Raw genomic sequence first — 13,525 nt, 5'->3', positions numbered from 1 at the left:
TCAGGAGGAATAAATTGAGGCTAGAACCACCCCTAGATTGGCCTGGGCTTCAGATCCCAGCTGTGCCCCTTGCTAGCTGTTTCACCTGTGTCCATTTATCTAGGCTGAGCCTCAGTTTCTCCTGTGTAGAACAGGGATCATCTCTTCCTGACAGTTATTATGAGACAAAACAGTAGTTGGCTCAAGTCGGGCACACAGTAATATCTCACTAAGAGCACGTTTATCATCATCATCCTTGATTGGATGGGGCAGGTTAGGTGAATTTGTGTTCCCTCTCCTGTTTCTGCTCCACTCTCTCCAGGACAGTGGTCTGTCCAGGAGTGGGGCAGAGGTCTCAGGAACAATGCAGATACCTCTCCCCTAGCCCCATACCCATGCCTCCTCTCTGTAGGACCCCACACTCTTCCCCCTCCCTCAGGTGACAAGATGTTGCAGAGGGAACTGGGCTGGGCTTCAGTGTCCCCACCCCCACCTCACACCACAGCCTTCAGGCCCCGGGGCCTCTGCTGTGTTCTAAGGCCCAATGCATTCATTCATTCCACTAAACTGTACTAAATACCTACTGTGTGCCAGGCCCTTGTGCTGGGGGCAGGATGATGAGCAAAAATAGATATGGCTGGGCATGTTCATACATGTCATCTAATCCCTGGGTCAAACTCAGCTATGATTTGTTGTTCCCATTTTGTAGACATGGTAACCAAGGCCTGAGGGGTCACAGGCCAGAAACAGCAGAGCCAGACATACCTGGTAGAGGGTTTCAGGAACCTCAAACTTCACCACCCCCTGTACCCATGTCCTTAGATAGCATCTGGGGTTCCAGAAAGTTCCCTGGGCACTGGCCCAGGATGCACAGATGGTGGCCCTGCAGGGGGGGCCAGGCACAGCTGAGTCAAGAGTGACAAGGGGACTATCTGATACATCAGCTGTGGCATGAGCAGTTTGGTGTCCCTCACCCACGATGGCCTGGCTGCCAGGAAGCCAGCCGAATGACTCAACCACACCTGCCGCCCCCATGACTCCCTTCGTCCCCAGCTCAACACAGACACCATGGCCACCTCAGACAGGGACTGTCGGGCAGAAGGTACACACGTCGCAGGGTGTGAGGCCTTCAGCTTGGGAAGGCTCCCTGAAGTCCAGCTGTTCACCCTGCCTCTCTGGAGACCTCAGCTTCCTCATCTGTGTGGGATACAGTGCCTAGATCATCAGAGCTAGGCCTAGACCCATTTAAATCTCCCAAAAGCAGTCCCAAGAGATTGCCATGACTATCCCCCTATTACAGATGAAGCAGCTCTGGGCAACAGGGGCTGATGGCTTCACCACTCTGATCTCAGGTAGCCAGATCCAGCACCTCCTCTTGGTCATTAGGTGACGAGGACATTCCCTCCTAAGAGTGAGCTGAGTGGGGACAATAGGAGTTGGAGTTCAGGATAGGCTTAGCTCCTTCTGCAGGCAATGGCGCCCCCTGCCAGCTGCACAGCACCTATCAAGCTGCTCAGGGCCTCCTTTACTCCCTAGCCAGAAGTCTTTTTTCTTTTTTCTTTTTTTTTTTTTTTTTTTGAGACAGGGTCTTGCTGTCACCCAAGCTGGAGTGCAGTGGCACAATCATAGCTCACTGCAGCCTCAACTTCCTGGGCTCAAGCGATTCTCCCACCTCCGCCTCCCGAGTAGCTGGAACCACAGGTGTGCACCACCATTCCCCACTAATTACAAAAAAAAAATTTTTTTGAGACAGGATTTTGCTGTATTGCCCAGGCTTGTCTCAAACTGCTGGGCTCAGGCGATCCTCTCACATCAGCCTCCCAAAATGCTGGGATTACAAATGTGAGCCACGGTGCCCGGCTAGACGTCTTGAGAAGTAAATCAGAGTTGTCCCTTGGTATCCACAGGGGATTGGTTCCAGGATCCCCATGAATCCCAAAATCCATGAATACTCAACTCCTTTACATGTATTTTTTTACTTTATTTTTTAAACTCAACTTCAGTGGCTGAGATCAAGTCTCTTACATAAAATGGCATAGTATCTGCATGCAACCTCTGCACATCCTTCTATATACTGTAAGTCATCTCCGGATTACTACTGTAATACCTAATACAATGTAAATGCTATGTAAGTTGTCGTTAGACTGCGTTGTTTAGGGAATAAAAACAAGAACAAACGTTTGTACATGTCCAGTACAGACACAGTCATCCTAGGCCTAACTACATTTTGGATCCATAGTGGGTTGTACCCATGGATATAGAACCCATGGATAATGGAGGTCTAACTACATTTCTTCTAGAAAACCATTTCCTGTCCTAAAAATTTGGGATAAAAAAAGAATAGCAAGCTAGGCATGATGACACACGCCTGTCGTCCCAGGTATTCAGGAGGCTGAGGCAAGAGAATCCCTGGAACCCAGGCATTCAAGGCTGTAGTGTGCTATAATCATACCTATGGATAGCCACCATACTCCAGCCTGGGCAACATAGCAAGATCCTGTGTCTCAAAAAAGAAAAGAAAAAAACAAAAAACAAACAAACAAACAAAAAACAGAGAGAGAGAGGATAGCAATTGCTGCATAGGGCTAGATGGAGGACTAGATAGTAAGTGTAAAGCCCTCAGCTGAATTCCACTCTTAGGATAGGCTCAATGCTGTCAGCAGGCACTCAAGAACAGATCTGCAAAATGGCCAGATCCCTACTGAGGCTTCTCTGCCCACAATCACATCTGAGTCTCAGTAGGGATGGAGTAGGGTTGGGCACTGCTTCTTAATATTGCCATTTATCCTCAGAGAATGAGACTAAGGCAGGAAGGATGTTCCCCCTGGGAAAGCGATCCTAACCAGCTAAGCCAAGGTCTAAGCCCTACAGTCTGTCCAGGTGACCAAATGCAATCTGGGCAAGGGGAGACAGAGGCCTTAGACCCGAGCCTATCACTTCATGGTGCTGAGCTTCCCTCTTACTCAACACTGCGGGTGACACACGCCTTTGGGAGAGCTGACCAAGAAGGTGTCTCAGGTTCCCTTCAACAGAGAAGTCTGATGTCACCGCCCTTACCAGGGACCAGACGGCGCATCACTAACAGCAGGAAAAGCTGGCATCACACGACTAGTGGATTTATAAAAGATATATGCCACTCCTGGGCAGGATTTTCATCAAAAAGCTCAAACCTGGACTCATTGAGGCCTTTAGACCAACTTCCCGTTACAGGCAACACAAATCAGGAACAAATCAGACTGCAGAACTGGGACTTCTCTGAACTTTTCCAAAAAATCACTGTGAAGAAAGACAAAGGGCCAGGTGTGTTGGTTCACACCTGTAATCCCAGCACTTTGTGAGGCTTGAGCCTGGGAGTTTGGGACCAGCTTAGGCAACATAGGCAGACCCAGTCTCTACAAAAAATTTAAAAATTGGCCTGGCATGGTAGCACATGCCTGTAGTCCCAGCTACTCAGGAGACTGAGGCAGGAGGATCACTTGGACTTAGGAGGTTGAGGCTACAGTGAGCGCTGATCGCATCACTGCACTCCAGCCCTGGTGGCAGAGCAATACACTACCTCTTGATAAAATGTTTTTTTGAATTAAAAAAACTGAAAAACAGCTAGGTGTGATGCTCAAGCCTGTAATCCCAGTGCTTTGGCAGACCAGGTGAGAGAATTGCTTGAGGACAAGAATTTGAGACCAGGCTGGGCAACACAGCAAGGCTTCATCTCTACCAAAAAATAAAATAAATAAAATTTTTAAATTGGACTGGTTGGGGTGGCTCATACCTGTAATCCCAACATTTTGGGAGGATGAGGCAGGAGGATCACTTAAGCCCAGGAGCTAGAGACCGGCCTGGGCAACCTAGGGAGACCCTGTCTCTACAAGAAAATTAAAAATTAGCCAGGCACAGTGGTACATGCCTGCAGTCCCAGCTATTCGGGAGGCTGAGGTGTGAGGATCGCTTGAGCCCAGGAGGTCAAGGCTGCAGAAAGGTATAACTGTGCCACTGTATTAATCCAAGCTACTTGGGAGGCCAAGGCTGGAGGATTGCTTGAACCCAGGAGTTGGAGGCTGCAGTGAGTTACAATCTTGCCACTGCACCTGGGCCTAGGCAACAGGGTAAAACCCTGTTTCAAAAACAAAACAAAAACAACTATGAATGACACATTAGGGAAATCCAGATATGCCTGGGTATTAGTTGGTGTTGAGGAACCGTTCATTTTCTGATCAGATGAAAGTATTGTGGCTATACAGGCTTACTCATCTAGAGGGAGCCGCAGTACTTCAAAGTGAAGAGTCAAGTCTCTGCAGCTTACTCGAAATATACTGATGTTTATATATGCACACATAAATAAGGCCAGTGTGTAATATGTCAACAACTACTGACTCTAGTGGTGGTGGTGAGCATACAGGCACATTCATACACTACTCTTTCCATTTTGATTTTGTTTTACTTAAAGTTGCAAGTACACCACCCTTCAGAGGCACTTACCACCACCATCCTCCCTCAAACTCCAAAGGACTCCACCAAGATGAAAGACACCAAAGCATGCTGGGAACTGAATATAAATTAACTTTATTACAAAAAGCAAAATGTTAGTTTCTCATTGTGAGTGATTCAAGAAAACAAGGGTAAGAGCCCTGGCAGGAGCTGGGACCAGGACACCAGCATGCAGGTTGAGGGGCCAAAGGCCAGGCTCAGGGGCGGGCTGACAGGCACTGATTCACAACCTCCAGGAGGTGGGTGTTCTCCAAGGCAGCTGCCACCCGCTCCTTATCTGCAAGTTGCTTGTTCACTAGGTGGGAAGGAGAGTGTGGGGAAGGCAGAGTCAAAGCTAGGCTCTGGCCAGAGTGCTAGCCAGCCCTACCTCTGAACCTCTGTATAGGATATGTCCCCTGCAGCAACAGAGCCCTCCTGTCACCTCCTTCCCAGGACCCCACACCTTGATCAGGCTACTTCAACCACCTGAGCCCACCTAGCCTGCCTTCTTAGGATCCCTCCCCCTGGCTGCCTCCCACGCTGCTGAAGTCTGGCACACTCTGGTCCTGTATATTTGGTGAAAGGGATTTGGGGGAAGAGGACATGGTAAGCACAGGAGATTCTTGTCAGGCCAGCTTTGGTCTAGGCTATAACCTACACTGAGGAGTCTCTGGCAATTTCACTCACGAAGTTACCCATTCCCTGTCTTGCTGATAGACTCCTGGGCAAAGGGGAAGCCTCAGACTGCTTAGGGTGCCTGGGCCAATACCCTCACCACCAGTCCACCCTTACCTGCATGCTCTGAGGCATGGGTCCCCGGAGTAATGTGCACGTCCATCTGGGAGGGAGATAACCAGGGCCTGAACACCCACCCACTGACCCACGCTTTTCCCTGCAGCCCCCAAACCCTCAGGCACCATCTCCAGCTGATCCTTCCTCCTAATCATACCTTTGGACTCTGGCCCTTCCATTGCACCCCAAACCCATCCACAGGTATTCCAATTCTTTTTTTTTTTCCAAGAATGAGTCTTTCCCAGGCTGGAGTGCAGTAGCGCGATCTCAGCTCACTGCAACCTCTGTCTCCCAGGTTCAATTTGATTCTCCCGCCTCAGTCTCCCGTGTAGCTGGGACCACAGCACACGCCACCACGCCCCGCTAATTTTTGTATTTTTAGTAGAAATGAGGTTTCACCATGTTGGCCAGGCTGGTCTCCAACTCCTAACCTCAGGTGATCCACCCACCTCAGCTTCCCAAAGTGCTGGGATTACAGGCGTGAGCCACCGTGCCCGGCCCTAGCTATTCCAATTCTATCCAAAGAACTTGCCCACTACTGCTGATTTAAAGGCCTGCCTGTGCCCCATCCCTGGTCCAAACCCATCTGCAGCTCCCTGCTGCCCTTCCTGCCACACTCTTCAATACTTTTCTCCACTTTCCAGCTCAGATCTTTATTCTTGTCATATCGACTTGAAAAGCTTCCTCCCAGTTTCCTCTCTGCTAATTGGGATCCTTCCAGGCCCCACTCTGATGTCCTCTCCATGTTCATGCTCTCCCAGTCCCCATCCTCAGCAGTAGATCCTCAATGCCTGGTCCCACTCCCGAGGCTCAGCTCCAACTGACCTTGAAACGCTGAGGAAGAGAGCGCAGAAGCTTGACCTTGATGGACAGGCCAATAAGGGTGGCCATGCTGCAGTGCGGAATGGTTGGTGTGAAGGCCACAGCCACTGTACTCTCGGGGTCGCTAACCTGGTTATGGAGGGAACATGTCAAGAGTCAACCACTCTCAGCCCAAGGCCCCTCTTCTTAGTTTGTTGCTTTGGGCAAATCATCCAACTTCCATGGGCCTCAGCTTCAACACCCATAAAATAAGCAGAACAATCTCCCTTCCCACAGATACCCTTCGGTGTCCGTGAGCGGAGAGCACGCCAGCTCCTGGTGCACAGAAACCTTTCTGACTCTCTGGAGCAATTCGCTCCCCTTGGAAGTGACTCACCTGAACCCGCACCTGCTCTACTACATTCAACTCCTCTAGCGTCAGTGGATGCTCCGGGTCATTGATGGAGCGAATCAGATGTGGGAAGTGAAGGAAAAGGGACTCTGCGCCCTTGCCCGCTCAGAACTTTCTGCCAGGAACGCCCAGCTGGGATGCGGCTCCACCAGCCGCTGGACATCACTGTTCCCCCGACCGCAAGCCCCCGGAACCCTCCCGCGCCCAGCAGCGGCGGATATCGAAGATCTCGCGTGCATCGATGCTGTCGGGAACCTGCTCGTCCTCCTCGCCCGCCGTCACAGGCCGCTCCCCGGAGCGCTGGTAGATAAGGGGGTTGGCATTCTCCAGGAGGCCGCCGCTGCCGACCCCGCCGCCGCCTACCATCGCGGAATCACCACAGCCAACCCTAGCGGGCGTACGCTTCCGCTCCTACCCGCGCACTTCCGGAGAACAGGAAGGGGGCGTGGCGTGGCGACGGGGTCGCACGAGGGACACGCCGCGTTGGGGGTTCTCCGCCTGAGGTGTGAGAGAAACGGTGACCACGATGCTGGCTGCGCGGACCCGGGAACGTGATGGTCGCTGGAGCAAAGGCGCTGAGAAGGGACCCCGGTGGCGCTGGGTCATGCGAGCCCATAGCGGGCTGAAACGTAGAGGCCAGAGCCAGGTCTCAGGGGGCACAAAAGGCGGTCGGAGGTGGTCCCCACACCGCCTCCTCCGGGAAGTCGGGCCGGCCGAGAGCTCCCGTATCCACGACGGTTGGTCGCCTCTGGCCTGGCAGGGCTCCTTGTGTCTCGGGACCTCCTGGTGAGCCGCCTGGGTCCCCTGCTGCACCATAGGCCCGGGAGTACGGTGTCCTCATCGCTCGGACCGGCAGGCGCTCGTGAAATGTTTGTCAAGTGGATAAATGACCATGGCCGTGGTCTCCGCGGGAGGTGAGGAAACTGAAAGCCACAGAGGCAAAGGGGGGCGCTCCTTAAGAAGTGCCGCGGTCACGTGTACGTTTCGAAAGAAGGGCATGACTGAGTAGGGAGGGGACCGCGGAGACCCTCAGACCCTGGACTGTAAGGGGATGAGGGACCTGATGGGGAACCCAGGAGACTGAGTCCCGAAAGCAAGGAGGAGTTTCCAGAATGAAGGGCGCCTTCAGGCCTCCCTGCTTTTGCTCAAGCGGTTCCTTCACCCCGATCAAGTTCCTTCCCATTTCTCCATCTGTGGGGATCCTGAACTCCTGCCAGACCCACCTTTTCCTGGCCCAAGCCAGCGCACCCCGCGCACTCTTTGCCCAGTCCAAACTCCGAGGCTGGGCGAGGCCAAATCCGGGGCAGTCTCTGGGTGAACAGCAGCGTGTCCACCGGCAGCGAACCGAGACCAGCGAGCCGACCATGCGGCTGCACCGACTTCGCGCGCGGCTGAGTGCGGTGGCCTGTGGGCTCCTGTTGCTTCTCGTCCAGGGCCAGGGTGAGGCTCCCGCGGAGGGGCGACAGGGACTGGGGTCAGATCTGCCAAATGCTGCGGAGGCAGAACCTGACAGTGCGGGAGGGAAGGCGCCTGGGAGGTGGGAGCTGGTGGAGATGACAGCGTGGAACTCGTGAGCCCCACGCGATGCCTCCCAGCCACCCAAGGTGGGCTCCTAGAAGCGCGGAAAGGTTCTGGCTGCGGGACACCACGGTGAGGAGCCAGCGGACTACAGGGGCCCCAGGAGCGCCAGGACATGCCAGGCAGGGTCGGCAGCCCTGGGTGGGAGTGGGTGAGGGATTGGGGGTGCGGGGATTCCGTCCATTTCCCTCTTATGATTGTGGCCGTAGCCGGTGCTGCTGGCCGATAATAACAATAACAGCTTTTCAAAGCATCTGGCTCTGAGTGTGTTGCGTCCTTAGCCAGGGGGGCGCCCTGACTCCTCCAAAGGGGCCTCAGACAAGGTTAGTGGTCCTTGGGGAACAGAAGCCCCCGGGTGTCAGATCCTAAAGCAGATCCAAGAGGCCGAAGTGGCTGGGTGCGATTGACTCACGCCTGTAATCCCAACCCCTTGGAAGACCGAGGGGGAGAATCGCTTGAGCCCCGGAGTTGGAGGCCTGCCTGGGCAACATAGTGAGACTCAGAGTGTACAAAAAATTAAAAGAAATTAGTGGGCTGTGGTGGCCTGTGACCTGTAGTCCCAGCTGCTTGGGAGGTTGAGGTGGGAGGATCACTTTAGCAGGGGAGGTTGAGGCTGCAGTGAGCCTTCATCGCACTACTGCACTCCACCAGCCTGGGTGATAAAGCAAAAATCTGTCTTAAAAAAAAAAATGCCGAAGAGCTCGTGGTGTCCCTCACGCCATTTACCTCATCCTGGGCAAGTACACAACTTGGCTTCCGGGGCAAAGATGATGGCTCTGTGTGCCTGCCAGGCTTCTCCAGGCCCTTATCAGAAACTCCGGGAGTGTTTCGGCCTTTGGTCCTCTCACCCGAAACTCTCCTAAGTGTATGATCTGACTGTCTCTCCTGAGCCTTTCCCAATTTAATCTGCCCAGGTGGAGTCCATACTCCCCCCGCCCCATGATGCACTCCTGCAGGGCTTCCTCTCATTCCTGCCCTTCACCACATTCTAGAATTCACCAGGAGCCCAGGCATGAAGATTTGCCCGGCCTCACAGATGGCTACCTTTTAAAATATTTTGGGCCAGGCACAGTGGTTCACACCTGTTATCCCAGCACTTTGAGAGATGGAGATGGGAGGATCACTTAAGGCTAGGCGTTAGAGACCAGCTTGGGCAACAAGACTTGTCTCTATCAAAAAAAAAAAAAAAAAGAGTCAGGCATGGTGGCACACATGTGTACTCCCAGCTACTCAGGAGGCTGAGATGGGAGGATCTCAAGCCTAGGAGGCTGAGGCTGCAGTGAGCTGTAATCGCACCACTGCACTCCAGCCTGGGCAACAGATGGAGACCTTGTCTGGCAATATATACACACATACACATACACACACACACACAATTTTGGGTTGGACCCACATTCAGGAAAAAATAATTGACAAGCCATAGGAGGGTACAGGTGATGTGTGCTGTACTCTTTTTACCCAACCAGTCCTGGCTTCTCCTGAGGGGTCATCAAAGTCCCCATGGCATGCACTGGAAACTGCCTGTTCACACTGCAGTACACACAGTGCCCAGCAATTTACACAAGAAAAGATGTGTGTACTTGTCCTTGATTTTCATCTAAATGGTCATAAAATCACCTACTTCTGGGGCAGGGCTTTTCCACTTTCTAACACATAGGGTGGCCTCCACACACCCCTACATGGTGGAGCTTCTTCATACTGATTAATGGAAGGGCTTCTCAAGGATGAAGCAAGTAATGAATCTCTTTATTACATGAGTTGATGTAACAGGTCTCTAACCAGGGACATTTCAGCAGGTGATGTCCTTTGCTGTAACAACCATCAGGCATCAGTGGCCACAGGGAATTACCTGGATAGACATCCCCTCCAGCAAGGAATTGTGTGCAGGAGCGTGTTACTGGGGAGAGGAGTGGGCCTTTTGACTTGGAGACATTGTTAAAATGTCCTGTCTGGTGCCTGTAAATGTCTACTGAGCCCGGCCTCACCCACACCAGGTGGCATCAAACATATTGATCCATGTTAAACTGACAGGTGTAGGGTGGCATTAGCTCCCTAAGGCTGTTTTGTTTTTTGACTTTTTTTTTTTTTTTTCTTGAGACAGGGTCTGACTCTGTTGCTCAGGCTTGAGTGCAGTGGTGCCATCTCGAATTACTGCAACCTCTGCTTGGTGGGTTCAAGCGATTCTCATGCCTCAGCCTCCCAAATAGTTGGGTCTACAGGCACACGGCACCATACCCAGCAAATTTTTGTATCTTTTGGTAGAGATGGGGTTTCACCATGTTGGCCAGGCTGGTCTTGAACTCCTAATCTTAAGTGATCCACCCACCTCAGCCTCCAAAAGTGCTGGGATTACAGACGTCAGCCACTGCGCCTGGCCTGTGTTTGGACTTTTTATTATGGAAATGGGCTCAGATTTCCCAAACCCTACAGAAACAGAACCTGAGATTCCAAAAGGGAAGGTGCCAGGTCGGTGGGAGCTGGTGGGAATAACTATAGCAGGTGAAACTTCCTGAGGCACAGAGAGGGTCAAGGCTGCTAGAGGACTGCACAGCACCAAGGGATGAGCCAAGTCTGAGGTAGAAAGAGTAATGTACCAAACCCAACGTACCCGTTGTCCACCTTCAGCAGTGACGAAGATCTTGTTTTTGTTTTTGTTTTAAATCAGCTTTCTCAGGTTGAATATAACCGGGTGTTTTCTGGATGGCCACCTCCCCCTTGCACCGTTATTTGAAACAAATCCCAGATATCATACCATCTGTAAATTTTTCATCATGTCCTACTAAAACAAAAGTAACATAAATGTATGTGTGTATTTCCATAACATACTGTTCTCAATTTAATCAAATATATAATCGAATATTCTTTTAATGTTTATAAATGATACTTGTATTAATACAAGTTTGTTTTTTTTTTAAAATCAGGATTCAAATAAGGTTCCTACTTTGCAAATTGGTAGGCATTTCTTTTTTTCTTTTTTTTTTTTTGAGACAGAGTCTCACTCTGTCGTCCAGGCTCACTGCAATGTCTGCCCCCTAGGTTCAAGGGATCCTCATGCCTCACCCTCCCAAGTAGCTGGAATTACAAGCACACGCCACCACACATGGCTAATTTTTGTGTTTGCAGTAGAGATAGAGTTTCATCATATCAGCCAGGCTTGTTTCAAACTCCTAACCGCAGGTGATCTGCCCACCTTGATCTACCAAAGTGCTCGAATTACAGGCGTGAGCCTCCATGTCCCGCCAATTCTCTTGGATTTATACTTAGAAATGAAATTGCTGAGTCATATTGCAACTCTATGTTTAATCCCTTGAAAAACTGCCAGACTGTTTTCCAAAGCAGCTGCACCATTTTACCTTCCCAACGGCAATGTATGAAAGTTCCAAGTTTTCCGCTTCCTTACCAACACTTATTATCATATGTCATTTTTATGTGTTTCTTGAATCTCTTTCAGTCTCCAAATTTACCTTCTGCCTCTCTTTTATGTTCTTTCTAAATTTTGTTGCATGTTGAAGAAACCACTTTATTTGTTCTGGAGAGGATCCCACCATTTAGGTTTTGCTGATTGCTTCCCAGCGGAGTCTTCTAACTGTTCTTCTGTCCCCTGTCGACCCTGTAAACTTGTATTTATATTTTAGAGGCATAATCAGATTTGGGTTTTAGGTTTTATTTTGTTTTGTTTTTTGGAGTACTACTTCACATGTGGTGCTGTGTACTTCTGAAAGAAAATATGTAATATCTGGTTGCCTTGCTTTTTGTGATACGACAAAATGAGTGGTTGACATCACAGTGAGAATTCAACGTGCATTACTCTTACTATGAATGAGGTAAAGATCTCTGTTTATTTCAGAGATACTGATTTGTATTGCTTATTCTGAACATATTCTTATGCTGCTTTTCCTTTTGTATAGGTGTCATATTCTTTGTTTGTAGAAATGTTTTATCTATTAAGGGGACTGATTTTCTCTGTTAGGTGATTTTCAGTCACTTTCTCCCTCCTTGATCCCTACAGCAGTCATGCTATGTTTTTATTGTTGGAGACTGTGTCTTGCTTTGTTGCCTAGGCTAGAGTACAAGGGCCAGATCATAGCTCATGCAGCATGGAACCCTTTCTGCCTTAGCCTCCTGAGTAGCTGAGTAGCTGGGAATATAGGCCCACACCACCATGCCAATACAGGCCCACACCACCACACCCAGAGGCTGTGCTTTTTTGTTTTTGTTTTTGCTTTTTTTTGAGACAGGTTCTCACTCTGTCACCCAGGCTGGAGTGTAGTGACCTGATCATGGCTCAATGTAGCCTCAACCTCCCAGGCTCAAGCAGTCCTCCCACCTTAGCCGGTCAAGTAGCTGGGACTACAGGTATGCACCAACACACCCCGATAATTTATTTTCTTGATTTTTTTTGCAGAGACAGAGTCCCACTATGGTCCCCAGGCCGCTGCAGTGCTTTTTATGTCCCAGTCACAGCCATACTTCTCTCTTGTAGCTCTTTCACCAACATCACTCATGGTTTGGAGGATGCTTTGTTTATGTCATTTCTTGCCACCTTGGACATGACATCCCTGAGGACAGGAACCTTGCCTGTCCAATTCCCACCATCATCCTACTGTCACATGACCTGGCACACAATTGAAAGGACACTCTAGTCCCAACAAGGGCATGTGACCCCTTGTTTGAAGGTCCTAGGGCTGAATGATGATGCCGGGCCCCAAGAAGCCTCAGCCTGGTAGGATGGAGACAGGCCCAGGAAGGCAGAGTGGGAAGGGAGTGTTACAGGCAGGAAGTTTGTAAAGCCTGTGTTTATATCAGGATCCCTTGAGCTGAGCTGAGGATGGCAAGGAGGCAGCAATACCAACAGTCTGTAGAGCAACTGATTGGACAGACCCAACTGTGATATCTGTCTCTCTGCCCACAGGCCAGGACTCTGCCAGTCCCATCCGGACCACACACACGGGCCAGGTGCTGGGAAGTCTTGTCCATGTCAGGGGCGCCGATGCCGGGGTCCATACCTTCCTGGGAATTCCCTTTGCCAAGCCACCTCTAGGTCCGCTGCGATTTGCACCCCCTGAACCCCCTGAATCTTGGAGTGGTGTGAGGGATGGAACCACCCATCCGGATGTGTAAGCTCTCCCAGGGGTCCAGGGAGTTCCAGACACTGGGGCAGGGGTGGGGGTGCGCTGAGCTCACCTAGGCTGCAGTTGTCATTTCATTTCAACCCCCACAGCCAGTTTTCCTTCTGAGTTTTGTGGATTCCCACGTGCATTTTTCCAATGACCATGCTGAGGCTCCGGAGGGCCAAATAACTTCTCAGACTCCTGGCTTAAAGCTTGGCATTCAGAAGACATTGGCTCCAGGTGCTGAAGGGAGGGACAGACACACAGATCTCCCCAGATTCTGGTTATGCCAAGCTTTCTCTGCCACCAGTGGCAGGTGTCTCTGGGGAAGATTTGGGTTGGCTCTATGAACCTTGTAGGAGCCCCTAACTCTAGTGGCAGATGTTGC

General features: G+C 50.8%; 2 protein-coding genes across 2 annotated transcripts in view; one reads left to right on the top strand and one right to left on the bottom strand.

Moving 5' to 3' along the window:
* Positions 1-4,516: 4,516 nt before the first annotated feature.
* CIAO2B (cytosolic iron-sulfur assembly component 2B) lies at positions 4,517-6,862 on the bottom strand. The gene is made up of 5 exons (XM_003917006.5): positions 6,670-6,862; positions 6,434-6,513; positions 6,061-6,186; positions 5,236-5,281; positions 4,517-4,759 (listed from the first exon to the last, which is right to left on the bottom strand). Exons 1-5 carry the CDS (start codon positions 6,812-6,814, stop codon positions 4,662-4,664), a joined length of 495 nt encoding a protein of 164 aa, XP_003917055.1. The 5' UTR covers positions 6,815-6,862; the 3' UTR covers positions 4,517-4,661.
* A 622-nt stretch (positions 6,863-7,484) lies between these two features.
* CES2 (carboxylesterase 2) overlaps positions 7,485-13,525 on the top strand; it is a 16,563-nt gene continuing 10,522 nt past the window's right edge. Inside the window, 2 exon segments of the mRNA XM_031657975.1 lie at positions 7,485-7,888; positions 12,939-13,143. Of these exon segments, the coding sequence (XP_031513835.1) occupies positions 7,561-7,888; positions 12,939-13,143 (533 nt within the window). The 5' untranslated portion in view covers positions 7,485-7,560.

This window comes from Papio anubis, chromosome 18 (assembly GCF_008728515.1).
Source record: "Papio anubis isolate 15944 chromosome 18, Panubis1.0, whole genome shotgun sequence".
In the NCBI taxonomy this organism is placed as follows: domain Eukaryota; kingdom Metazoa; phylum Chordata; class Mammalia; order Primates; family Cercopithecidae; genus Papio; species Papio anubis.
This window is presented reverse-complemented; position numbering and strand designations above follow the sequence as displayed.